Source organism: Sturnira hondurensis, unplaced genomic scaffold, assembly GCF_014824575.4.
Source record: "Sturnira hondurensis isolate 20B ecotype Veracruz unplaced genomic scaffold, ASM1482457v3 Scaffold0013537, whole genome shotgun sequence".
In the NCBI taxonomy this organism is placed as follows: Eukaryota; Metazoa; Chordata; class Mammalia; order Chiroptera; family Phyllostomidae; genus Sturnira; species Sturnira hondurensis.
The window spans coordinates 996,874-1,024,527 of NW_028086168.1; the positions used below are offsets into that span (position 1 = coordinate 996,874).

General features: G+C 40.7%; 3 protein-coding genes across 9 annotated transcripts in view; 2 read left to right on the forward strand and 1 right to left on the reverse strand.

Moving 5' to 3' along the window:
- The window catches only part of P2RY14 (purinergic receptor P2Y14), a 44,664-nt gene extending 34,739 nt beyond the window's left edge, over nucleotides 1-9,925 (forward strand). For all 3 annotated transcript variants that reach the window (XM_037061810.1, XM_037061811.1, XM_037061809.1), the window contains exon 2: nucleotides 8,403-9,925. In XM_037061810.1, coding sequence (XP_036917705.1) covers nucleotides 8,429-9,439 — 1,011 coding nt within the window. In that variant the 5' untranslated portion in view covers nucleotides 8,403-8,428 and the 3' untranslated portion in view covers nucleotides 9,440-9,925. The remainder of the gene's footprint in view (nucleotides 1-8,402) is intronic.
- Nucleotides 1-27,654, reverse strand: part of MED12L (mediator complex subunit 12L) — a 320,705-nt gene that overhangs the window by 186,070 nt on the left and 106,981 nt on the right. The gene's annotated exons all lie outside the window — the stretch shown is intronic.
- On the forward strand, nucleotides 20,601-25,876 carry GPR171 (G protein-coupled receptor 171). Its single transcript, XM_037061813.1, has 2 exons — nucleotides 20,601-20,691; nucleotides 24,501-25,876. Exon 2 carries the CDS (start codon nucleotides 24,551-24,553, stop codon nucleotides 25,508-25,510), a length of 960 nt encoding a protein of 319 aa, XP_036917708.1. The 5' UTR covers nucleotides 20,601-20,691; nucleotides 24,501-24,550; the 3' UTR covers nucleotides 25,511-25,876.

A 27,654-nucleotide genomic window follows, 5' to 3' on the forward strand; every position in this document is an offset into this window, starting at 1 on the left:
TGACTAAGGTCAATCTATTTGTCAATATCCAGGGGCACATGATATCACCATTCTTGAAGCTTGTGGGTGCTAGGTACTCCTTCTTCAATGACAGCCCCTTGTCACACCCACATGTACCACTTTGATCCTGGCCACATGCTTCAGTTAGTTGGAGTACTGTTCATGCACCAAAAAGCTGCAGGTTCGATTTCCAGTCAGGGCACACCTCTGCCTAGGTGGTGGGTTCTATGTCCAGTCAAGGTGCATAAGGCGGGCAACCTATCAATGTTTTTTCTCCCCCCTCCTTCTCTCTCTCTAATCTGTCCTTCCCTCCTTTCCCCCTACAACTTCCTCCCTCTCTAAAAATCACTGGAAACATGTCCTCAGATGAGGACTATTTTTTTTAAAAAAGGACCACTTTGTTCAGCCTCCCCCTAGACTGTGACCTTCCTGAAAGTTCTCTGTGACCAGTGTATTTCCACAGTGCCTTGCAAATATGTTCAGAGAGATTTAGCGAGCAAATGAACAAAAGGTACTGGCAAAGGAAGAAAGATCGGGAACACACAGAAGCCAAAGACCACAATGCACCTTAAGAACAGAAGAGTTCAACAGGGGAAATCAATCTCATCACAGGCTGCAGAGAGATCAGGAGAAAGAGACAACTGAGAAAAGAAAAAAAAAGAGAAATGATGTCCCCAGCAGCCTATAAGAAGTGTGGTGAGCACCAAACATGAACTGTTCAGAGCAGCGAAGGAAGATAAGAAGAGCTTATTCCTTCAGGTGAAGGAGAAAGTGAGGTTCCCACTGGCTGAGCCTAGGAAGAGCCCTGGCCGGAGAGAGGAGTCACACAACCACTTTGAGAATTTAATAAGAATCCCAGTTCAGTTCCCAGTCAGGGCACATGCCTGGGTTGCAGGCCAGGTCCCCAGATGGGGGGGGGGTGAGAGGCAACCACACGGTGGTGTTTCTCTCCCTCTCTTCCTCCCTTTCTCTAAAAATAAATAAATAAAATATTTTTTAAAAAGAGAGAGAGAAGCCCAGTAGAAAATGGCTTTATGAGAAGCAAGGAGGATGGTCAGCTGCAGAGAAAAAAAAAGAGTGACTTCTATGAAAGGAACTGGCATGCTTATAATGACTTCCTCTTGGCACAGGTTTTTGACCTAGGAGCAAAGACACTGTTTCCTAACCCACAAGGAGTTACAACATCGGGGGAGAAGGCAGGACCACGAGTCAAAATGCAAGAAATCTTACCAAATATGCCAAGAATGAAGAAGCAGTCCATATATAAGTACCCTTTCTATCAAACCCATTCCGACTACTCTGGAAACCACCTAGGACATCACATATTGGCACCAAAAAAGGAGGAGAGAAGGTACAGATTAGGACAAGGGAGATAAAACCAGCAATGATAAGAAAATGGCTTCAGTTAATTCAGAAATGGGCACCATGGTTACACATATCTATACTATTTCCTAGTGTTACAAAAATCACCCACAGAACAAATATTCATCTCATATGAAAATATCTCAAATAAATACCCTGGAGTAAAGCTTTTGATGTTTGGACTAGAAGGAGTGAGGAGGAACTATCAGACTGCCCCATTTTAAGAATTTACAAAGAACAGGAAGAAAAATGCTCCTCATAGGTAGCAGCTGATACAGGAGGATTTCAAAGCAATCCATTCTCCAAATATATTTATTTCTAATTATGAAATATTCAAGTATACAAAAATAAAAGTTCAGAAACTAACGTTTGCAAAACCAACGTACTCAATCACCTAGTGTTCACTGATAATAATATTTACCTATAATAGTTCCCGAGTTTAACAGAGGCAACAGCACAAGCACAAGCACAAGCCCGACCGCCCTATACGGCCGCTTGCTCCTCCTGCATCCCCGGGAGCATCGCCCTGACCAGCACGCGCTCGCGCTCCACGCCGCCTGGGGTGCCTGTGATGTCACTCCATAGAGAACGTAATCCCTCTGTTGTTGTTGCTTTCTCTAAAGAGAACCGCATGCCCTTTTAGGAATATTACAGGTAAATATCAAGTTTCTTTATCACTTATTCTCAAGTAGATTTCTATAAAATACATATTTATATTTCCAGGAGACCATAAGAATGAAATTATGACAAGGAAATCTGTAATGAACCAACTCTAGGAAAGATCCTAGATTTCAAGGTTCCTATCATGTAACTTTTTCCTACCTGGAAGTCTTTTTTCCAACTACAGGAAAGAAAAACAAATTATTTTACCCTCCACACCAAATACTTATTAAATGTCTCCTGTGCACAGGGTCTGAAAAAAAAACTTGCTACTCAAAATGCGGTCACTGGGCTAACAGCATTAATATCACACCCAACTACAGACCTATGGAATATGAGTCTTCATTTTAGCAAGATCCCCAAGTGATGTGCATGCACATTAAAGTTTGAGAAGAGCTGGTTTAAAGCACAGGAAATGTGACGACCTAGAATAAGGCAGAACCAAATCCAACCACCCTTCTGCCAAACTTACCCGTTTGCATGCAGACAATATGACTTTCAGATGTTATCCCTGCATGCGTCCGCCTCATTGGACAAGGGGCTAGCAACCACAGTGATGTGGTTTCCCACAGAACATTTGGTGGTGTTTGGAGACGTGTGTCACAACTTCTCTCTAGCAGATAAAAGCCAGGGATGCTGCTAAACATCCTAGAATGCAGAGGACAGGGACAGTCTTCCGTAACAAATAATGATCTGGTGTGATGGTTTAAAAAAATAACAAGAGAATCTCACCTATGATTTCTTGGCTAAAATGATCAATTGTTAACCTCAGTAATTCAGTGAATCAATTTCAGTATCTGCTTCCATGGGGGAAAAAATAAACCAGTAACTAAAAACACTTCATGTCCAACAACCTCAAGTAAAGAGTTCGTAAGTTTTTCACATGAGTTCACACCAAAATAATAATTATTAATATTGAAAACCAAGACCAGTACCCTAAAACAAGAAACACACATTAAAATATTTCACAATTTTACGAGCTGAATTTAAAAGTAATTACACTGCTACCATATATAAAAACATTTACACACCCGCTACCCCTCCAATAAAAACATTCTTGTGTTTATTTAACTTAATTAATTCTTTTCTTTCTCCTACAACACAGGATCACTGGTAAAGAAACACTTTGTCCACCTCAAGATAACAAGCATTCACTGAGCTAAATTACTTCATTGAAAAGAAACCTCACACAAAACACACAAATTTGAGGTGAATGAAAAAACCCACTAGTATTATCATAAGCTCGGGTAATTTCATCAAAAGGTTACGGAGGAATCATTTCCCTTCTTCAGAGAAAACAGGACGGCACACGATCAGAATGGTGGGAGGTGGCCCATGTGGAAGAGAAAAACGGGGCACTGTGATTACTCAGAAGACGAGTAATGAATGGAGCAAGTTTTTATAAAGACGAATGTATTTCTGGGGTGAGCACCGCTTTGAATGGCCCTGTATCAACTAGCAGTGAATTCTGCTCAAAGGGAGAGACCTATGGTTGTATGCAATATCCTAGAGCTCATGTGGGCAAGACCACAAGACCCACCAGACAAACCAGGCCCTCCACCTTGTCTTATCCGGCCGAGCACCTTGTGTCTACCCAGGGGCAGCACCGAGCTCCCTGCACCTAGTTAAAGGAGTACTTACATTTACACAGTCCTGAAATTACATTCGGCCCCTTGAAGGCAACCTTGAGGCTGATGTGGCCCCTGGTGAAAATGAGTTTGACTTGACACCCTTATCTACAACACGAAAACTCTTAATGTAGCACATGCTGAGACCTCACGTTGCACCAAAAGGCAAGTGTACTCACCATCTACACTAGAATGAATCTTTGGCATCGATACTCTAGTGTTCAAAAATATGGAAAGAAAGCAATTCATACCATACTATTATACAGCTCTTTGGGGGGCTCGTATATCCCATTCGACCACATTCTTTAATTAAGTTACCAAAGACCCAAGGCCATGAGATAAAGACTAAAACTCATGCCTTTCACTTCATTCTCTTTTACCTGCATTTGTGGAACAAGGAAGAGTTCTGCCTAAGAGAAGCTGAGGACTTACACACTTAAAGATCTTTAAACACCTCTGCCACCCACAGAGATCTTTGGGGAGCAATGTTTGCATTCCTGAAAGCTCAAGGTTAATATAATGACCACTTTCACTACAGAAATTCAGATATAATCTCAGAATTCACTACCTTTGGCAGGACTGGCCACACCTCCACAAACTGGCCTGCCCACTTTTTCGGCTGATCATCCTCAGAGGTCTTCTTCCTTTTCCTTTTTCCCCTTCCCTCTGCCTGTCTTTCCTCTTTAATGGGCTGCAGCAAACAGCTTAGAAATAGACCAAATGAGAGCTTGGGGCGGGGACGGGAGAGTCGTGGGGCCACACCAAGACATTCTTTGTTTGCTTTCTGATTCATTGGCTTCCTATTTATTTTTAAGTTACTGTATCAGATCAGCATTTCCTCGGTTTGCAGAATGATTTGAAGCCTCAGTTCGTCCCTTTATCAGGGCATTAAATCATCTTTATACGAAAGACAAGTAGGGGAGACTGCGCAAACATTTCAACGTCAAAGTGATATACATCTCATTATCTGGTCCTGTTTTTCATGCAACACATCCCTGCCTTTTGGTCTCAATATATAAAATTGGCCCCACCTGCTGTAGATGCTCTTTTGTCACATCTCCCTCAACCTGTCACTGCAGAAAAGGCTGCCATGCTCTGAGACACCCAGATCGAGCACAGTAAAATTTGTGCCCACAGGACACAACGTGCTTCCATCGATACCACCGCTAAAGAGAAAATCACCCAAGAGCTGGAAAATTATTACCAAAATCGTCTTGGGTCTACCTTTAGCTGGTCACTCATGCAGGGTATCCCTTTCATTTGCCTCTGCTGTATCCAACCAGACAGGGGCACAGGCAGGCGGCAGGGACACCCTTGCCCCTTACCCCCACTAGCCTATGTCAAAGCTTCACATCCTAAAAGGCAGATTGTTGTCTCCAACTGCTTAAAAATAGGCCAACCCAATTGAGCAAGGCCCACCTGAGCTAGAAGTCTGCCTGGGCCAGCCAGCCGTGCAGTCAACCTCACAGCAAGAGGAGAGGCAGGCAGTGAGGAGCATCCCATGCCATGCCTGCTCAGACTCTCAACCCTTGGAGGAACCTGAAAACACAGTTCTGGACCCATGGCATCAGCCCATGTGCACGCATATTGCAGCTGAAAAGTATGTATCACAAGACTGAGAAAAATGTCTTTATACAGACCTACAAGCGAAGGAACTGTGGCTCTCACTAAATCATTTCTAGGAAATTCTTCAGTTATTTCTATATATGGTGGTTTCTGTAATGTTTCCATAAGGAGTAAAATTTGGCTCTCAAACGTTTCTGAAAATTCTTCACTATTTCCCTACATAATTATCTTATATGATATTTCCCTCTACGGTGCTTTAAAATGTATTTACATCTACGTTTGTTTAATACTGTAAACCCTAGTCAATTACTGCACCACACAGACGGAGGGGGAACTATGACCCCTGGGAGCACACAACTGACCCCTGCGAGTCTGGCTTTCAGACTAAGCTGCATCTCACCACCATGGAACAAGACAAAATTAATTCCTAGTCACAGATTCTTTGTCACAGTGAACAGTTAAAAAATGAAAATGTGGCCCCTTCGCTGTTCATATAAAATATAAAACAAGCTACTGAAGACCTACAAACAAGTAAAACAGTATAAACCACTATGACCAGACCAAATGTGCAGGAAATAAGATTTCCTTCCAAAGGAAACTCAGAGACTGGCTGGAAATAGACCTCATTTTGCCACCTGGCACGCACGAAGGAAGAACACGCAGAAACAGGATTTGTGTGGACAACAGCACACCAAGTTTGCTTGGAGGATTTTTTTACTTGGAATGTGACTGTATTTCATATCCCACATTTCCAAATTCCACTTTCTCACACTACCTTTATTTTACTGACTTCACTCACTGTGTGTAAAGCACTTTGCTTGGCACCAGAAACACAAGGATGAACAAGACAGATTCTCTGACCTGAAGGAATCCTCAGTCCCCCACAATCTTTCCTGTGATCCCCGACTAGATACAAATTTCTTAAGAGCAGGGCTTTATGTCTTATATTTCTGTACTGCATATTTAGTTCACAAATATTTTAACTGTCTAGGAATACAATGGTAAAAAATGACACGGTCTTTCTCCTTTAAAGAGGAGAAAGTGGAAGAAACAAAAAAAACAAAGGTTGAAGAGACGAGTGCTGAGAGGAGAGCGGCACAGAACGATGAGTACACACACGGAACCCCACACCCAATGCACCCACCAAGGCTTGGGGCAGAAAAGTCTCCTAGAGAAAGTAACATCAGTGCCCTGGCCAGTGTGGCTCAGGGGGTTGGAACATGGTCCCATAAACCAGAAGGTTGTGGGTTCAGTCCCCAGTCAGGGTGCATATGAGAGGCAACTGATCGGTGTTTCTCTCCCTTTTCTTTCCCTTCCTTCCTCTCTTCTTGAGAATCAGTGAGCACGTCCTCAGGTGAGAATAAAAAAGTGACATCCAAGCTAAGGCCTGAAGGATGAGGAGAAGTTATCCACCAAGAAGGTATCCATCAAAAACTCCAAGAAGGAGTTTTCCACACAAATGAAAGTTTGTGCATAGGTCCAAAGTAAGAAAAATCATGGAACCTACAAGGAGTCAGAAGGGTTCGGGACAGCAGGGACTTATTGCTGGAGGTGGAGGAAGCAGCGATTAGACCAAAGGGAGCTCAGCATTGAAGAATTAGAACTTTATTCTGAAGGCAAGGATATTGCTGAGGGTTTTACGCAGTATGTTGCTATTATATACAAGATGGGCAGTCAATATTTGCTTTGATGCATCAATCACCTTTCAAAGCAATTTCAACCTTTCCTGTGCCCTAAATCAGTATGTCTGACCTCAGTGAAGAACACTGAGAACTCCCTAACCAAAGAAGGTTCTGACTAATACTTATAACAGTGCTGTCCAATATACAGTAAATATTATGTGAGCCATATACGTAATTTTTACCTTTCTACCAGCCATATTCTTAAAAAGTAAAATTAAGCCCTGACTGGTGTGGCTCAGTGGGTTGAGCATTGCTCCACAGACTGAAAGGTGGCTGGTTCCATTACCGGTCAGGGTACATGCCTGGATTGCAGGCCAGGTCCCTGGTTGGGGTGTGCAAGAGGCAATCAATGTTTATCTCTGACATGAATGTTTCTCTTCCTCTCCTTCTCTCTAAATATAAAAATTTAAGTTAAAATTTACTAATATGCCCTGGCCAGTGTGGCTCGGTTGCTTGGGCATCATCCCTCAAACTAAAAGGTCACAGGCTTGATTTCCAGTCAGGGCACATGCCTAGAACGCAGGTTTGATTCCTGGTCGGGGTGTGTGCAAGAGGCAATCTCTGTTTCTCTCTCACATCAATGTTTCTCTCCCTCTCATTCTCCCTTCCTTCCCCTCTCTCTAAAATCAGTAAGAATGTCCTCAGGTGAGGGTAAAACCAAAAATTACTAATATATTTCGTTTAACAGAATGTTTCTAAAATATCATTTCAAATGTAATCAATATTAAAAATATTAAAATATTTTACTTCTTTTTGTATGAGGCCTATAAAATTCAGTGTACATTTTTTTCCTTACATCACATCTCCGTCTGGACCGGCCACAGTTCAAGTGCTTTCCAGCCACATGTGGCCTGCAGCTACCATGCTGAACAGTGCAGATCCAGAATGTGCCCTTATCATTTGTTTGTGTTTGTTTTCTAATTTATAAAAATAATGCAAATCAGTTTTTCAATGAAAAAACACACACAGAAAAGCTCAGTGTTGAAAGGTACCCCCACTCCCATATCAGAAATACCTGTTACACTTGGATGTGTTATGTCCAGAATATACATAGGGCAGGCTTTTCAAAGAGTAACATCTGTAGCAATAGCTCTTAAACCTGATGCACTAAACAAAGTTCTAAATAAAATAAAATAAAATAAAACAGATTTTGTTTTTACAATCTCATACCTTCTGAGACTATATTTAAATGCGTATACCCTCGAATCGTGGAGTTTTACAGGGAAGCATTGTCATTTTAGGGAAACGCGGCTCTTCACATCACCCTCAGCTCTCTGGCCGTCCTGCCTCGTGCATTTGTCAGTCCTGTCATCGACTTCTCTGCACTTCCCTCCACCAGAGGGGGTCAAAAAAGGAGGGCGGGAAGCGTGCCTAACGTGTAGCAAAACTTTATTTCAAGAATGTGGTGGGCTTAACTACATGTACTATCTTTTGTTTTATTATTTGGCAATTAACTTGGAGGCCGTAACAGCCCACTAAGACATTATTTCCCACTGTTTTCCAGGCCTCACCTTCGGGAGTGACAAAACGATGAATTCCACCACCCCTCAGCCCCCAGCGTCCTGCTCCCGAAACATGCTCATCGTGCAGCAAGTCATTCCCGTGCTGTACCTGATGGTCTTCATCGCGGGGATCCTGCTCAACAGCGTGTCGGCGTGGATCTTCTTTTATGTGCCCAGCTCGAAGAGTTTCATCATCTATCTGAAGAGCATCGTCGTTGCTGACTTCTTGATGAGCCTGACGTTTCCTTTCAAGATCCTCAGTGACTCAGGCCTGGGCCCCCCGCAGCTGGGTGTGTTCGTGTGCAGGGTCTCGGCAGTGCTCTTCTACGTCAACATGTACGTCAGCATCGTGTTCTTCGGGCTCATCAGCTTCGACAGATACTACAAAATCGTAAAGCCTCTTTTGACATCTTTTATCCAGTCAGTGACTTACAGCAAACTCCTGTCGGTGATGGTGTGGCTGCTGATGCTCCTTCTCGCTGTCCCCAACATTATCCTCACCAACCAGAGTGTTAAGGATGTCACACATATAAAATGCATGGAACTTAAGAACGAACTGGGACTGAAGTGGCACAAAGCATCCAACTACATTTTTGTGGGCATCTTCTGGATTGTGTTTCTTTTGCTAATCATTTTCTACACTGCTATCACAAGGAAAATCTTCAAGTCCCACCTTAAGTCTAGAAGGAATTCCATTTCGGTCAAGAAGAAATCTAGTCGGAATATATTCAGCATCATGTTAGTGTTTTTTGTCTGTTTCGTACCTTACCACGTTGTCAGAATCTTCTACACAAAGAGCCAGACGGAAGCTCACTACAGCTGCCAGTCCCAAGAAATCCTGCACTATGTGAAGGAGTTCACTCTGCTGCTGTCCGCTGCCAATGTGTGCTTGGACCCCGTTATTTACTTCTTTCTGTGCCAGCCATTTAGAGAAATCCTGTGCAAGAAACTGCACATCGCACTGAACGCTCAGGATGACTCAGAAACGTCCAGATGCAGGAGGGCACAAGCAGCGCCTGAAAGCACAGACACGTTGTGATTCCCGCCACCACTCCTGCACAGCTGGAGCTACACGTGTGCCCTCAGTTACCAGTGAGAGGGGCAGATCCGAAAATGGCCGTGACGTTAAACATCAACTCTGAGCATTATGATCCAATTTAGCATGATAATAAATTAAAATGTGAGTTTCCGTGCTTCTGTGTAACACGAAAGAAAAAGTAATACATATATCTTGCAATCATATCAAAATAGAAGGTTTAAATTTATAATCACTAATCTGGTCAGTTAGTGTAGAACTTTAAATAGCAAATAAGAAAATAAAAAGCAATCAAGACAATTCACAGGGGTGTCTTCCATCTCTAAACATAAGAGTTAAGTTAGTAAGTTAGGGAAATTTTTCAACAGAATCACTAAAGACCAACTTAAAAGTAGGCACAGTTTGATAAAGGAGAAAAAGTGGACACTCAGAAAATCACTTAAGAAATTCCCTACTGATTTATCTCACGGCATTTTAAAAGAAAGCAAATAAAAAATTATATACTTTGCAATAAAAATGTAATTTTTTTCTGATAGCATTTTGAGGATGACATAAAATGCATTTTAATATGTTCTCTACAGAGACTTGTTCATGAGCCTGGAGCTCTGGTGTCAGAATATTTTTAGAAGTGGATTCTCCTGAGGGAAGCTGGGTACTGGTCTGTGTTGCCAGCATCCTCCTCTGTTCAGTGGCATGTGTCTGTCTGTCTGTCTGTCTGAGAAAAGACAGACAGACACACACACACACACATCAGGCCAGAAATACACACTCTTTTCTAGGGGTGAGTGAAGCAGTTTTTTTTAGAAAGCAACTGGACTTGATTTTTAAAAATCTAAAATTTATAGTAATGAATGGGAAACTATACATAAAATAAAACTTTACACATCATATTTTCTGAAAATGAAATGAATATGTGCAGATACAACATGTTTGTTTGCTGGTGTATGAGATATCAAAACAATTCTTTCTCTGCTATTAACTGGCTAGAAGACATTCAGCCCAACTTTCAAATGTTCTTTTCAATTTTGTAAGTCATGTTTATACATGTCATTCTTTACTGTATATGTACTAATAAAACATTTTAATAGTCTCAATTTTTTAAATCACCAAGTTATGAAAAAAACTACCAGCTTACCTCACAGTTAAGACATGGCGGTTTCTTTCATATGCTCAATTACACATGCTAATAAGGACACTCAAATTCTATTTACTACTGTCTTTTCAAATAAGTATTGCATATGCTCTAGGACCTCATCAGATTTTAGGCAAAGCTCAAAAAACACACCTTAAATTGAGGAAGAGAATGGAAAGTTTTTACATGTGTCCAGTTTTTACCCTTGTAAAAGATCCCTGCTCCCAACTCTGGGTCAAACAACAAAATCACCAACCTACTAATAACATGCTAGGTCAAAGTAAGCTTGCTGTATTTGTTTAGCTACATATATTTGCAAAAGAAATTCACTGTGCTTATTCTTCACCATTTCCACTGGCCAGGACAAATGACTAAATGTCGGTGTTTTAAATCCCCCTACTGAGCCACAAGAGAAAATGAAAGTGAAAAAGAGCAGATGAGCAGCACCAAGTAATGCATTTGCCCTACTGTGCTAAACCGAGCAATCGTGTGAAAGGCAAGATTTCTCAAGAAACAGCATGCAACGCAGATAAGGATATCGCGAAACAAGAGGTGAATAACAGGTACCACATTTCAGAACTCTTAGATCCAGGGCGACAACAAAACAGAAAGTGCTACAGCACTGCAACACTGGGTGACTCAGAGATGCTCCTGCAGGGAGGTGGCAGGGACCACTCCCCAGGTTCTTCCGTAGGGAAAGCCACAGTACAGGTCTTCGAGGGCTCAGGCTGCTTGCGCAGCTTACAAACTCGGGTGCCCAAAGTGGGAAGGAAGGCCATGTCAGTTCAGCTGTGAGAAAATGGGTAACAACAGGGAATGCTAAAGCTGACCGTGAGCTGAGGGCTCCAGTCTCACCGAGAGGCCAACAGGCCCTTTAGCTTCAGCCATTCACTTCTCTGTGTTGTCAAGGGATATAAAATCAGAAAATTTTAAATTGCCGGGACAGTAATGAAAAGAAAACATATTTATGTGTAGAACATGATATACCAACAGCTGCTTCGCAACATCTGAAATGAAAAAACCTAACAGAAAGGTATTTAGAAATGGCTCTTGACTAAGACTAAAAATGCCACTTTAATTATGTTCTCTTTAACTAAACTGAGGTTCGATGTTGATGCACAAATGATTCAACCACCTATACAAAAATACTCTAAAGTGTTTTTATGAAAGAAACATCTGAGACAAGAATCAAGAAACAAAGAAATCACAATCCTGTAAAAAGATTACCCATGAAACCCAACCACAGAGATGGCTGAACCTTGCAATTATCTTTTACAAAGTATTATCAACAGTAGTGCTGGTTTGGTGGTTATCTCCTCAGGTTCTTTCTTTTTAAATTCTATTTTATTGATCATGTGATTAGAGTTATCCCGATCTTTCTCCCTTTGCCCCCTGTCCACCCGGCAATCCCCACACCATTGTTCATGGCCATGGGTCATGTGTGTAGTTCTTTGGCTACTTACTCCACTTCCTATACTGCACTTTACATCCCCAAGGCTATCATGTAACTACCTATTTGTACTTCTTAATGCCCTGACCTCCTCTCCCATTTCCCCCACACCCCTCCCATCTGACAACCATCAAAACACTCTATATCCATGATTTTGTCTCTGTTCTTCTTGTTTGCTTAGCTTGCTTTTAGATTCAATTATTAATAGATATGTATTTATTGCTATTTTATTGTTCATAGTGTTGATCTTCTTTTTCTTAAATAAGTCCCTTTAACATCTCATGTAATAATGGTTTGGTGATGATGAATCCCTTTAGCTTTTTTCTTGTCTGGGAAACTCTGTCCTAAGGCTCTCCATTTCTTTTCTCATCAATCAAAGCAAAAATTTTCCTTCGGGAAAAATTACCTTTCCCTGTTCTTGGCCATATACTGCTCTAGAGCCCGTCCTGTCCCTGAGATATCAGGGTCAGGCCAAAACTGTTCATCATTCATGTCCAATTCAACTGGCCACAGGTTGAGATGCAGCATGGCCCAATATGACCCAATGAGAGCACGTCCCAAATTTTTTAAGAAATTCTCTAGAGGGCATGCTGTCAAGATGTAAAGTCTAGAAGTGCTTCTTTCACTTTGCTACCACAAAAGGGAAGCCTACAGTTTTCTATGAGCTGAAACTGACACCATGCAAGATGGCTGGAGAAGAGATATGAACCCAGCCCCGGTCCTATCACCTGAGGTTCTCATTATCTTTCAACTAAAGCCATACCCACAACTGAGGATATTCAGGGCCATCAGCCAATAAATCTCTTTGATTGAATAAGCGCTATTTTCATTATATTTCTTTGTGACCTACAAATGAAGGGTCTTGAGACACTGGCTTCAGCTAGAAAGATAATCCAGAAACTCTAAACACCCTACACTAAGCTGTGCTCCTACTTGATGTAGTACATTATGTGCCATTAATTCTGCAGTCTGTCCTTAACCTACCTCTATTCTTTAACTGACTCTGGAGAAAAAGGGAAACTAAGTATCTTTATTAATACAGAAAATATCTGTAACAGAGTTAACATCATAAAACTTACAAACAAAATAGAGTATTACCCCCCAGAATGACACGGGAAGTCTCTGGGGTGAAAAGCACTGCATGCTTGGAGTGGGAGGGAGGCGGCAGCACACAGCCTTCAGAAGGAAAAGCCGCTGCTTCCTTTGCTCACCTATTTATATTCTGCAAGTACCCGATGGCCCGCAAACTTTCTTTCAATCACCAAATATCTCCCCCAAAGAAACATCTTTAACAAAATAGAGTTTTCCTCTCTCATATGCCACTTTTTAAAATGCTTTAACCATGTCATAGCACTGTTTGTACAAAATGACTAAATGTTGTTTACTTTACCTGGTAAATATACCTCTAAAACCTTATTATAAACTAGGTACAGAAAAAAAATTATCCCACAAAGTAAGGTTTCAGAACTGATATGGAATAGAAGTTACTCCAACCCTATCTCCTCCACCTCCAATAGAAGCTGGGGTAAAATTATGGAAGCAGTATTATAAAGAAAGGCCCAATTCTACAATAGAATATTGTATATGAAAAGTATTTTCACTCACAAAGTTGGAGGGCCTCACTGTACAATTTTATGGCTTCTCATAGCCCAAGTTAAAATCTCCTCCCAACCTACCTTAACCCACTTCCAAAACATTGTATCTTCAGTGCTTTGGGGCCTCGCAATGCAAGACTCTGGGTCGGAGTCACCTCATTGCTCTCCTCCCACTGTATCAGCATGTCCAGGGACTCGCTGCTCCCTCCCAAACCCCAGCCGCTGGTGAACTGCTAGGCCACCCTCTCAAAGTGTACGACAAAGTCCTAAGGGCTTACTTTCCTATCATTTCATCTCCTGCATAAGAAGACACCAAAAATTGCTTATCATCTCTATATAAAACTTCATGTTACTTAAAACAATTTCTTGATAATTCCTTTTCTAAGCTAAAAGATTTTCTACATGTAACTTGGAAGCTTTTTTCTTTTTTTATAATGTATTTTATTGATTATGCCATTACAGTTGTCCTCTTCCCCACCTTCATTCCCCTCCACCTTGCACACCCCCTCCCCACCCACACTCCCCCACTTTAGTTCATTTCCATATGTCATAAGTTCTTTAGCGTCTACATTTCCCACACTACTCTTGCCCTCCCCCAATTTTCTACCTACCATCTATGCTACTTATTCTCTGTACCTACTCTCCCTTTCTCCACCTCCCACTCCCGTTACTAACCCTTCATGTGATCTCCATTTCTGTGGCTCTGCTCCTGATCTAGCTGTCCTCTTAGTTTGCTTTTGTTTTAGGTGTGGTTGTTAATAACTGTGAGTTTGAAGTCCTTTCACTGTTCATATTTTTATCTTCTTTTTCTTAGATAAGTCCCTTTAACATTTCATATAATAAGGGCTTGGTGATAATGAACACCTTGAACTTGACCTTATCTGAGAAGCACTTTATCTGTTCTTCCATTCTAAATGAAAACTTTGCTGGATAGAGCAATCTTTGATGTAGGTCCTTGATTTTCATGACTTGGATTACTTCTTTTCAGCCCCTTCTTGCCTGTAAGGTCTCTTTTGAGAAATCAGCTGACAGTCTGATGGGAACTCCTTTGTAGGTGACTGTCCCCTTATCTCTTGCTGCTTCTAGGATTCTCTCCTTCATTTTAATCTTGGCTAATGTAATTATGATGTGCCTTGGTGTGTTCCTCCTTGGGTCCAGCTTCTTTGGGACTCTCTGAGCTTCCTGGATTTCCTGGAAGTCTATTTCTTTTGCCAGATTGAGGAAGTTCTCCTTTATTATTTGTTCAAATAAGTTTTCCACTCGTGGCTGTTCCTCTTCCCTTCCTGGTACCCCTATAATTCGGATGTTGCAAAGCTTTTTAAAGATGTCCTGGAGGTTCCTAAGTCTCTCCTCATTTTTTGAATTCTTGTTTCTTCATTCTTTTCTGTTTGGTTGTTTCCTTCTTCCTTTTGGTCCAGTCCACTGATTTGAGTCCCAGGTTTCTTCCCATCACTATTCGTTCCCTGTGCATTTTCCTTCATTTCACTTAGTGTAGCCTTCATTTTTTTCATCTAATTTGTGACCAAAATCAACCAATTCTGTGAGCATCCTCATCACCAGTGCTTTGAACTGTGCGTCTGATAGGCTGGCCATCTCTTGGTCACTTAAAAGCACTGGCTCTGGGGATTTGATTTGTTCTTCCATTTGAGTCATAAGTTTTTGGTCTGGTTGCAACTATTATATAGTGAGGGGCAGAGCCTTAGGTGTTCACCTGGGCAGGACAACCCAGTTGCTGGGTTGTGATGCTGTACATAGGGATGGAGTCAGAGAGAGAATCATGGTGTTTGCTCCACTCTCTCTCGGATCTTGGTCCCCTCTGCTGCTTCTCACAAGCAAATTGAGCCCTTATGGTGCTGGTTCCCAGGTGGGTAGGCTTGTGTATGTTCCAAGACCCTGTGGGTCTCTCCAACAAATTCTCCTGGGAGACTAAGAGTCTCTCCCGGCACCTTTCCAATCAGTGCTTTTTAGGCTTTACTTCCCGTCGCTGGAGCCCTGGGTTGCAGGGTCTGTCTTGCTGCCCATTTTTGTCTGGTTTATCTGTGTGTGAATGTGTGATGGTCAGCCCCAAGCCACCTGCACTCCCGGATCTGCTAAACACTGCCTTTTCCTGCCACAACCCCTCTCTGCCAGCCGCTGACTCTGCCCCTCTTACCAGTCTGGTTGAATGGTTGTCAGACTTTTGTACAGTTCAATTTTCTGTCTGTGTTTTTATTTCTAAATCTTTGTTGTCCTTAATTTTGGTTACGTGAGGAGGCACAGGGTTTCCACCTATGCCTCCATCTTGGCTGCAAGTGAGTTTTCAGGCCACTAATTATTTATGTTCTACTTTAACCCCTTAGCCTTCTGAAAAAAAATATCAGCTCTCTGACATCTTAGTGACTGAAGTGAGAAATTAATCCTCATTTTGTTTGCAAACTAAAAGGCAATTTCAACTTATATCATAAAAATGTATATTTTATCTGTTTGATATTATGAAAGCATTAGGTGAATAAAAAGCGATTTTTTGATAGGAAAACCAGTGTTTCCATCAATGCTATCTGAAACAACTTTACAGAGTTACATTCAGGGTGGCCTGGTCATGACAGATAAAGCACTGGGGAACATTTAATATATAACTGAAAGGAGTAAAAATCAAGCTGTACTATGGCAAATAATGAGATGGCACTAAAAACACAGGAAGTCAATACGCCTGATCATCTTCCTCAGACTTCCCTTCCCAGAACTGAAACCCTGGACACTCCCCTCCCACCACAGGGCACTGATCTCACCTCTGCGACAGCTCCTAACTGCCCACCTCTTTCCTTCTGATTTCAGAACCCCACTGCCTCTCAGCCAAAATGACTGCAACCATCCTCGAATTGGTGTTTTGTCCTGCACTTTCTCCCCTAACCCAACACATTCCAATACCACAGACTTACTTGCCTTGCTGCTGAATTGAGAGCTCCTCCCATGTAATGTCCCTGAGCTCTCCACTGCCTACTTTTTATAGCATCCAAGGTTGACCAGGCTGATCCAAGATATGGTCTCACCCTTGTCCTCACACAGGTCCTGCTCAGACACTCCCAATACTCAGAATGCCCAAGAATCCCCAGACGTGGTCCCCACAGCCCAATCACCTGAATCATGTCCCAAGCACAACACCGTTCTCCACGTCCCAGAAGTCTCCCTTTACCCACCTCAGGCACCTCCTGGATTCCACAGGTCCTAACAGCCAGTAGTATGTCTGTATCTTGCAGGTTCTGAATATTCCGTGTCACCCCTTCTACACCAGAACTTTCTAAAAGTCACAAAAATATTCCCCAGGATGAGTACTGAGGTGGCAGCCTGCAGTCAGTAAGTACTTGCTGTCACAATTTTTCTTCACTTTGTCAAAAAACAAAGATTCACATGACAAGGGAAAGGGAGAATTTCTCCAAAGAACCTTCTCCTGGAGAGTAACTGCAGAGTTTGCAAAATGTGCTCCGAGCTTTGAAAATGTGTTACTCATAATGTCATTCTAAGTGGATGGACAATAACGACTCAAGTGGAAAAGAAAATGAACTGGGTGATAACCTTTAAAAGTTCTTTTTTTAGGGATTTCCCTCCAATTAATTATTCTACATCCATGGGTCAAACAGCTGTCACACCTCAAAACAGAAAGGTGAAATGGACTGCACGTTGACCCAGCACCACTGTGCGGTCAGTAAAAAGGCAGGAAACCAAAAGGAGGGCAAGGAGAGTACGCTCAGCCACTCCCACAACCCACTTCACATTCCCGGAATGGGCAAAACACCTGCACCTTCAAAACCCTTACTCTCTTTCATTAAAAAGGGACCAAACTGGGGCAGAGTCTAAATCGTGCACAAAAAGCATCATCTTGGGAAGATCTGTATGTACACCCAACTTTAAAAGTGCTTTGTCTAATTACGTCTATAACTCACAAATTAGCAGCTGCTACTTTCAGAGGAAGGAAAACAAGTCTTTGCACTAATCCAGGTGGGAAAGGGGATCGTGTGCTTTAAAAAAATCTTTCAATACATGGACCAAAACCACTGTGGCTCCAGAGAGAAGGCGATCTGGAGCCACACGGTTACCACAGATCACCACGGTTCATTAACCAAGGAACAGCGCTCTGCTCCAAGATCATAAAGAGTTTCAGGATGCAAACTGCTGTTGAGCTGCGAGCATCCTAAGTCACTGATCCCACAAGGAGAGTGGCAGCAGCGGAACACTATTGTTCCACTGCCCCCCAGGTCACTCCGCTCAGAATCCCTGTGAACTCAAAGCTGGGGGGGCGGGGGGAGGGATGCCCCACTGGCCTGCTCTGTAACCACCACCTCTGCCCAACACTTTCATTTTGAGAGGCGTCCGGGCACTGGAGGCTCACCATGCAGCTGTTGGGGGGACTCCCCCACGTGTCATGGATTTCCTTACAGGAAGTAAGTTCTCAGGCCCGTGTCTGGCCTGGCTGTGGCAGTGACAACAGACCCCAACATTCATTTCCCCCACCTCATTAGTTCCAGAGGGCTACCGTGCTGCCTTTAAAAGGCCAATTTGAATAATTAAAAATGAGACTTCTACTGAAACACTGTTGCTTTGGCCTTTGTGTCCAATAAAATCAAAAGCATGCGTTATGTGGGCGGGAGAGACAGCTACAAAAAGGTTTTCTTTCTCAATTCATGGGGCAATTTAGCTTCAATTTTTTTTAAATTTTAAACATACAAAATACCCATTAAAGTAACTAATTCATCATTTCTAATAAAGAGTATACCACGACCAAGCTAAAAATAACTTCCCTGCACTTCTTCCCACTGGGGTTTCTGAAATACCTGTTAGTGATGATCTGTAATTTCTTAGAACACTAACAAGATACAACGTGAAAAACATCTGTCCTTAATGAAACAGAAAAAAGTGACTCATGGAAATTCAAATGGAACTCATGTTAAAAACAAAAACAAAAACAGGGACAATAGGCCAAAAGAAAGCCTATTTCCACTGTGAATAAACTTCCAAGAAAAGCCAAGTTGCCTCAAGCTCATTCTCTAAAGGACATAGTTCAGTTTCACTATTAAAAGTGTGGTTTCTCAGTATTCCAGAAAGGAAATAGAACACTGAAAACTAGGATTAGCACTTTCATATTTGGCAATCCAGACACAAAACTGTGGCCTTAGTGGGTTTTTAAGAACAGTTAAATGCACTTCTTCACTGTCTATATCTCCAAGGTGGACATGGATGGGAGTAAACACATAAATAAGCCAACCTAAAAAAAGAGGAAAAGAAACTTCACCAGAAACCTTTTTATTTCAGTTTTCCTACACACCCTGTTAAGCCATTCACTACTTAGTTGGCAGCCAACCCCATCCCACCAAACCCTCTCCATCCCCACTGAGTGTCGACCCTGGTCACAGCTGCTCACCTGCTTGACTGTCTGTTTGCAAGCACGTCTTTCTGAAGCATATTTTTTGGTGAGTCTTATCTTAAAAGACAGGTCATTTTCTGGTGCGACCATGACGCAAGTTAATACCGGTTCTTAACCAAAAGTCAAGGACAGAGTCTGAGAAAGATTTGGATTTTTCCCCCTAGTTTATAAAGTGAGTATGTGTGTTTTTAAAAAAAAAAAAAAAAAACTCTTTTGCAAAATAAAAATAATTACATTATTCTGGGAGAACACCAGAATATCTGAAACAAATGGCTACATTCATCACAAGCATCTGTGAATTGCTTTCGTCAAAAGTCACCTTAGACTGCCTAAACTCATTCTCTCTAGCTTGACATTTCCCATCATCTTAAGAAATTTTTCTATTTAAAAATGAATACCAAAAAGAGATTCATTTTAGATTCATGAGAGGTTTCTTCTGACTTTATCCAAATCATCTGGAAAACTAAGAATTTTTTTTTTTTAAAAGAAAGGTAAAATCAAAGCACCTACCAAACCAGTGAAGTGAAAGAAGAAACCAGACCATAACTGACCAGGAAACGATTCTGCAATTACAAATCATCTTTGTACCAGCAGATTTAGGACTTCCTCAAACATACTCGAAATATAACTTTATCTTCTCTTTTATAAAAGCTACCCTTAGCCAAGAAACGTAGCGTAACAGAGCCAACTGATGACAGGAATAGAGTGACTTTCCATGAGCGACTCCCTCACAGTGCTAGGATCCATTCAGACACCCAGTAAGTACTTGCTTGCTCACAGGCAGAATGACCAGTGACCCAAACAATGAAAAACCATACTTCTACACAATCTAATAATTACTAAGTACCTGTCTCAATTCATTAAGCTGTTTGGGCTAAGCTGACAAATGCTCATGGTAAGTCTAGTCTCATAACTTAGAAAAATACTTCCAATATATTCTTGAATGAAAAAATACAAACCATAAGACAGTATGTACAATATAATAACATTTGTAAGGGGGTATACATACACACAGAAAAATTTTTAATGTATATGCTAAAAACATTAACAATAGTTATCTCTCTGCATAATAATTAACCTCTTCTATTTCTACTACCAGGTCTGTCTATGATGAACAAAAAAGAATAACGAGAAATAAAACATACAGTACTTTACCAGACTATGTAAAGTTACATCTTTTTGTTTATTAATAGGTGTCTCCAGTAGGATCCAAACTGCAACAATTATTTAAAATTATAGATTTGAAAGGCTAATGAATATCAGTATGTAGAACTAAAGAAATTTTGCTTGAACACCTGATATCTTTAACTCATGACCCTTTTCAAGGCACAAAAAACTGATGTTCTTTAAAGTCATTATGATGCAAAACACATCTTCAGTGTTTAAACAAAAAAACTAGAGGTACTACAATGGACAAATAAGAATTTTCCTTCTACAATTAGAACAGACAAATCCTAATTGCCTAAGAAAGCATACACAAAATTGAAAAGAACTTCTTTAGGAGAACTTCATACAGTTAAACTCTTTGCAAACCACAGTTTCATCTACGTCAATATGCAACATTTTAAAACCACAGGAAAGGAAAGGAAATTTTTAGTACGACAGTGTTCCTGCTGTAGCAGCTCAAGCTTCTCTGAAGACTCGGAGACAGGCGCCTGAGGCTCAGAGAATATACCCCAGGTATGTCTTTTTTAATACTTAATATATTCAAGTGTCTTTCCTTGGAAGGGAACTCTATGATTCTCAGTGTTTAAACCAAGTAAGTTGGAAATGTCAACATGTAGTAAGGTTGCTGTGTAAGAAGGCATCAGTTTTTAAACTCTAACTAGATTCTCATTGTAACCTACACTAGAATTTTCTTCCATCTGAAGACCCCACCATTCTCCAAAAGGCAGCTTATAAATGCAAGACTGAATACTTACCTATAGGTGAGCATAACTATTCAGTAAATTTTATAACTGGATGAACAAAGGCCATGTTGGTCTTCATAAAAAGGCGCAACAATTCTTAAAATGACTTCCTTCTATATACATTATAGTAGGTAATTTGAAGAAAATTCCATTGTGATTGCCATTAAAAAAATCTAATGAGTTTATTTTCTAAGCAATGGGCACTTGATCCAAACAAAAAAGATACCTGGAATCTTTTCTTGATTTTGCTGGAGTGCCTCTGGATACCTCAAGTTTCCATAGGCTAGTAAGTGGTTGTGGAAACCACTTAATAGCAAAGTATTTATCAAGTGGTTAGTTTTCAAATTCGTGCTAGAGAACACAGAGGTTATTATAGTACAACGTCACCTCTAACTGACATAACCAAAAATTTAAATGAAGAGATTTGCTTTATGTTGCAATAACCAAAGAGACAGACTTTTGTTAGACTAAGGTTCATGAAAAAAAGCTGCCAGGCACTACCTGATCTCAAGCATTACCAAACAAATAGACACACTGTGATTATTTTTAAATATATTAACTATGGGTGCATACGGTCAGTCCCAGTTGCAGAGAATATTCATTGATCAAAACAAATCATTCCCTAATCCTTCTGTGTACTACGCATTCATCTATAAAATGGGGCTTCAGTGTATAATCGTATAAGAGACGGGGGCACTTTAAAAAGCTTGTTATTATGTTACTATAATGTCCCATTTGAAATGTAAGAACATAAGCCAAAATCCTAGCAACTAATAAAGGAACAATGAACAATGGTGAGAGGCAAGGATGAATTTACACCAACATTAGCTTTCGACCCACAGAGGGAAAGGATGTTTATGATGCCAGGGTACAAATAAATGGCTAGTATTAAAAATCAGAGTCAGAGTCATAAGGAAATTGGTGAGGCCTGAATTAGAATTTAGACATGAAGAGCTTCCTCAAAGCATTTAGAATAGGCAGGATTCGGACATGGGAAGGAGAAAGGTAGAAAGTCTAGAACATGAGCAATGAGGTCAGAACCTAGCCTGTCCCAACCAGCTGTGAAACCTTGGGCAACACCCAAGAGCCAGAACTCAGCTTCCTCAACTGGTCTAGGAGTGGACTAGATGCTATCAATAAAGGTTCCCTCCATCCTGAGAATCCTCTCATCCCCAAGTTGTAGCACAACCAAAAGTACAAAGGCAGGAAGAAGCAAACAGATCATGGAACAGCAGAGATTCCACCAGTCTAAAGCAGAGAGGTGGGAATGAAGACCATGGGGGTGGTATGGAGGGACTAGGTCATGGGAACTTTGAAAGTAAAGAGGGTCAGACTGAGTAGAGAAAAACTTTGAAAGAAAAGGGGGTCAGGATAGAGCCTAAGTTAGGTTTTTAAATATATGTACTATAAAATGAAACATCGAAATACAAGAAGCCTAAACTTCTTTTATTAGTATTCAGGGGGAAAAATAAAAATGAAAATTGCTTAGAATGTAGTTCCCGCCACATAGTAAGCATTTAGTCAAGGCTGGCCACTCCAGCAATCACAGCCCTCTCGCCACCGTCTCTGTCACTACTGTTGTTACTAGTGAGTGTTCACAAACACAGCCTCTGAAACCACATGGTCTGGCTCAGAATCCTGGCTCCATAACCAGCTTCACATAGTCTGTTATGCCTCAGTTTCCTCACATGTGATGCACAGGTGACCCCTGCATGATAGGAATGATGGAAGGTTCGATAATAGTACATGTAATAAAGTCCTTAGCACAGTGCCTGACACAAAGTGCTGAAGTATTTTCACTGAGTTTAGTACAGAGTGACACCATTCACGGGCCTTGAAGTCCCATCTCAGAGGAAAAGGGTAAGGATATGCACCCTTTCAACAGCACTGACTTAGAAAGGGCCGTGTACATGTACCTTACCAATCCCCTCACATACTGTCTCATCCCACGATGCATGTGGTGGGTCATTAAATAATTAGGCAAATTAAGCTTCAGAAAGGCTTCAGAGATTTTTGGTTTTGTTTTAAATTTTTAAAAGTTTGAGTGAATGGGCTTATTTGGCTTTCTTAGACAGCCACCATACTTGCTAGTCACTATGTTTAAAAAGATATACTTCAATTTTTTTCCCAACAAAACACAAAAATAATATTGTTAAAACATAACAAAGATATTTAATATGCACGAGGAGGGAGCGCACAAAGCAGCAGCGCCAGACAGAAGGGGCTGTGGCCTCCAGAGTGTGAGTCTGACTGGACTCGGCCAAAGGCAGCGAATGCAGCCCGGCTTGTTTAACTCAGAGGGAACATCACATTGCGTCGATCACAGCGGTTCTACCCTAAGGCTTTGTCTCTTACTTCTGGGTTCGAGTGCCGCAAAACCACAGTGAAAGAGAAAGAAACACACTCAAGTGTTAACTTCAGATGTTTTGATACTAATATAACTGAGTCTCTCTTTGAGAGTTTGGTCACCAATGTCATACATCCTTGTTCTAGAAGCCTTTAAAATATACTCTTTGTGAAATTTCTTAAAAACACTGAGAACACAAAAACATCTATGCAAGCACTGTCGACAGAAACAGAATATAAACCACAAAGATACTTTAAAATTATCTAGTAGCTGCATTTAAAATAGCAAAAAGAAACAGGAGAAACTAATTTGAATAATATAGTTAACCTAATACATCAAAAATATTTTGACATATGCTCAGTATAAAAATATTAATGAGCTATTTTACTAATTGTTGTCCTGTTTCTATAAACTAGCACAATATCACTACTTGTACTATTTTTTTAAATGCTTTGTACTAAAGCGTAAAAACCCAGGGTGTACTTTACATGTATAACACATGTCAGACTGGCCCGGCCACACTCCAAGTGCTCACCGGTCACAGGCTGCAGCCTAGCAGGCTCCCAGGTCTGCTCCATTAGGAAACTAGAGCCAGGAAAGGGGGCATCAATTCTAGGCCAGATTCTAATCCTTCAATTCACCCAGCTAAAAAGAAAAATACAATAAATTATGATTGTGAAAATGTTCTAGCAGGTTAAACAGTGAAGGGCCTACTTTTGAAATACTTTCTTTTAAACGTTAGTACAATTTTCTGTTCATCCTTACCATCCCCTCCAGATCAGTTCCCCCTAGCATGAGGAGTTCTACCTGTCTGTGAGAAAGGAAATCCAGTGGCCTCAATGACATCTCTTCAGGCTTAGCCACAACCAAACCATTTTACCCTAGTTTCCTCTCTCTAGTTCTCAGAATTTCAGTTTAATTCCTTCCTCTGCAAACCAACTTACAATCCAACTGGTAACAAGACCTATCAGAACGCCAAAGTGTGATGTCAAAAATATCCCTTCTAGAAGCAAACCTACATGGGATTTCCCAAACACACAAAATCAGACCATGGAAAACCCAGGCTTCCTCATAACATAACATGTTCCTGACAGTCCACATGATCTATTAAGTTCAATAAAATTCTAAGAACTAGAAAGATTGTTGACTATGGTATTGCGAGTACAAATGATTTTTAAAGAAAATAATTTCTAATTTTAATTACTAACCTTCCTTCCCTTCTTTTTTAACAGATTCTTTAAAAAAAATTTTTGGAAACAAGTCATTCTTACTTTCCCACAAGATGACAAACAGTTCTACCTTCTGTCCAGTTTACAGAAATCTGCAGCCATTCACATATTTCTTTTACTTAGTTTTCCTTATTGGATTTATCGGAAGTTGTTTCGCAACCTGGGCTTTCATACAGAAAAACACAAATCACAGGTGTGTAAGCATATACTTAATTAATTTGCTGACAGCCGACTTCCTGCTGACTCTGGCATTACCAGTGAAAATTGTTGTTGACCTGGGCGTGGCACCCTGGAAGCTGAGGATATTCCACTGCCAAGTAACAGCCTGCCTCATCTACATTAACATGTACTTATCAATTATCTTCCTAGCATTTGTGAGCATTGATCGCTGTCTTCAGCTGACACACAGCTGCAAAATTTATCGAATACAAGAACCTGGATTTGCCAAAATGATATCTACTGTCGTGTGGGTAATGGTCCTTCTTATAATGGTGCCAAATATGTTGATACCCATCAAAGACATCGAGGAGAAGCTGAATGTGGGATGCATGGAATTCAAAAGGGAGATTGGAAAAAATTGGCATCTGATGACAAACTTCATATGTGTAGCCATATTTTTAAATTTTTCAGTCATCATTTTAATATCAAACTGCCTTGTAATTCGACAACTGTACAGAAACAAAGATAATGAAAATTATTCAAATGTCAAAAGAGCTCTTGTCAACATACTTTTAGTGACTACAGCCTACATTGTATGTTTTGTTCCTTACCACATCGTCCGAATCCCATACACGCTCAGCCAGACTGAAGTCATATCTGACTGCTCGACTAGGAATTCACTCTTCAAGGCCAAGGAGGCCACGCTGCTGCTGGCCGTGTCGAACTTGTGTTTTGATCCCGTCCTGTACTATCACCTCTCAAAGACATTCCGCTTAAAGGTCACTGGGACTTTTGTTTCACAAAAGGACAGCAAAGCTCAGAAAAAAAAATCAAGTGATGAGAATGATATATGAATATGGGATCCTGTTATAATTTTATGCTGCAATCTCTTCCCTTGCTGGACGATAACTATAACATGACCGGGGAAGAGTCCCTCCGAATATGAAGACAGACGCTTGCAAATGTGACCTGGTTTCCTATGAAACAGTTTTTAAACGCAAACCAAGCAGTATTTCTCGGTTGATCGTGCTCCTTAAGGCAAATATTTATACAAAAAAACTAAACATTTTTGTTGAACCAATGTAAAACTCTGCAATATTCATGATACCCAAATGACTTCTGTGACACAGACACAGAACAATTTGTGAGGTATTCATTTAAATATCTGGAACTGACTTCTTAATATAAAATACGTAAAACACAGATGACCCGTGAACAGACTTGAACTGCATGAGTGCACTTACAAATTTGTTTCAATAAATACATACAGTACTTACTATAAACACATTTTCTCTTCCTTATGACTTTCTCAATGACATTTTCTCTTCTCTAGTTTACTTTATTATAAGAATACAGCATATAATGCATCTAATATACAAAATACATGTTAATCAGCTGTTTATGTGATCAGTATAATTTTCAGTCAACAGTGAGCTATTAGTAGCTAAGTATGTGGGGAGCCAAAGTTACATGCCGAATTTTTACTGCGAGGGGTTGGTGCCCCTAACCTCCTCATTGTTCAAGGAACAATGATCAATCAACTCTATGTAAGTTGCCATACACCCCTCCAGCAACACCATTTAAAGCCCTTCTGGTCACTTAAAAAATGGAAAAAAAAAAAAAAAGCCAACCTATTTTTCACATGAAATCACCTGAGCCTTATTTATTCTTAATCCTCCACTTCAAAGAAGGCAAACTTTTAGTTCACTATTCCAATTTTTAACATCTAATTGTTTCTGACAAAATAACTAAAAATTTTTACTTCCAGAAAGTCTTGGAAATGCATGGGTACTTTTTAATGTACTGTACATACTTATAGTCTACTTAAAAGTTATGAATAAAGATTTCCCACTGTTAGTAATGACAAGCCCAGTGGTTATTTTTATCTTGTAGTACTGTGAAATAGACTCTATAACATTTTGAAGGGGAGCTGTTAAATTATACTGTTTCAGAACTAAAAACTCAAATTAAAGTTATGAAAAAATAGCACCAAATGGTCTTAAAACGGACATGCCGATTCCGCGTAGCCAGGCCCTGCTAACGACACAGTAGTGCTGGGCTGGTCAGTGCTACTCAGGATCCTGAAGTTGAGCCTGACCACATGCAGCCAGCAGATTCAAGTGTGGGTGACTGCAGCCCCCAGGGTCACCCACTTCGATCTCTCTACTGCCAGTAATGCAGAAAAATGCAATAGATGGTGAAAGAAAAGACTTTTTTAGAGAAAAGAAAATTGGGAATTCTAAACAAGCATATATAAGATTTTGTGGAATTTTTCATCTCAATAGGAAAAGCTCATATTAAAATAACTAGTAACCCATTAACATTAGCTCCAGTGATTAAGAAATGGTGTTGTTCCTAGAAACTAACAAAACAAGTTTGATTCCAGATTCATTTTTAGCTCTGCATTAAGAATTATTTTCTAAAGCCTGACCCAAGACAACTCTGCCTACAACTTCATGTATTCCCTGAGCTTAAAAAGAATAATAAGAGAGAAAATGCATGATCACGTGCCTATGACATTCACAGCACAGTAAGTACGGAACAAATTCTAGGCAGCTGCTGGCAACAGGAGGAGCCCTGTCAGCATCACAGATCTGACACCAACAACGTACAAATGGCTCACCTAAGTTACAGGCTGGTAGAATGCCTATACACTAGAACTTGTGCTTGTTGGGGGTCTAAGGACATGTTTTTACTAATGGGCAGACCAAGACATTATTCCTATAAGAGCATTCATAAAACTAGTTTATTTTTTTCAGAATATTTTTGTTGAGACTTAAGGTCCTTTCACCCTGGCCTTCCCTCACTTAGGGCGTCATCTTAGAGCAAGAGGTAGAAAAAGGAAAAATATATTTTAAAAATCATATTCTTGCCCTAACTGGTGTGGCTCCACTGGTTGGGCCACAAAGCCAAACGTCTATCCCCGTTCCTTGATTGGTTCAATCCCGGATCCGGGCACATGGGTGGACTGCGGATTTGGTCACCAGGTGGGGTGTGT

Coding starts and splice junctions, on each gene's coding strand:
- GPR171 (XM_037061813.1), top strand. CDS start 24,551: ATGACAAACAGTTCTACCTTCTGTCCAGTTTACAGAAATCTGCAGCCA.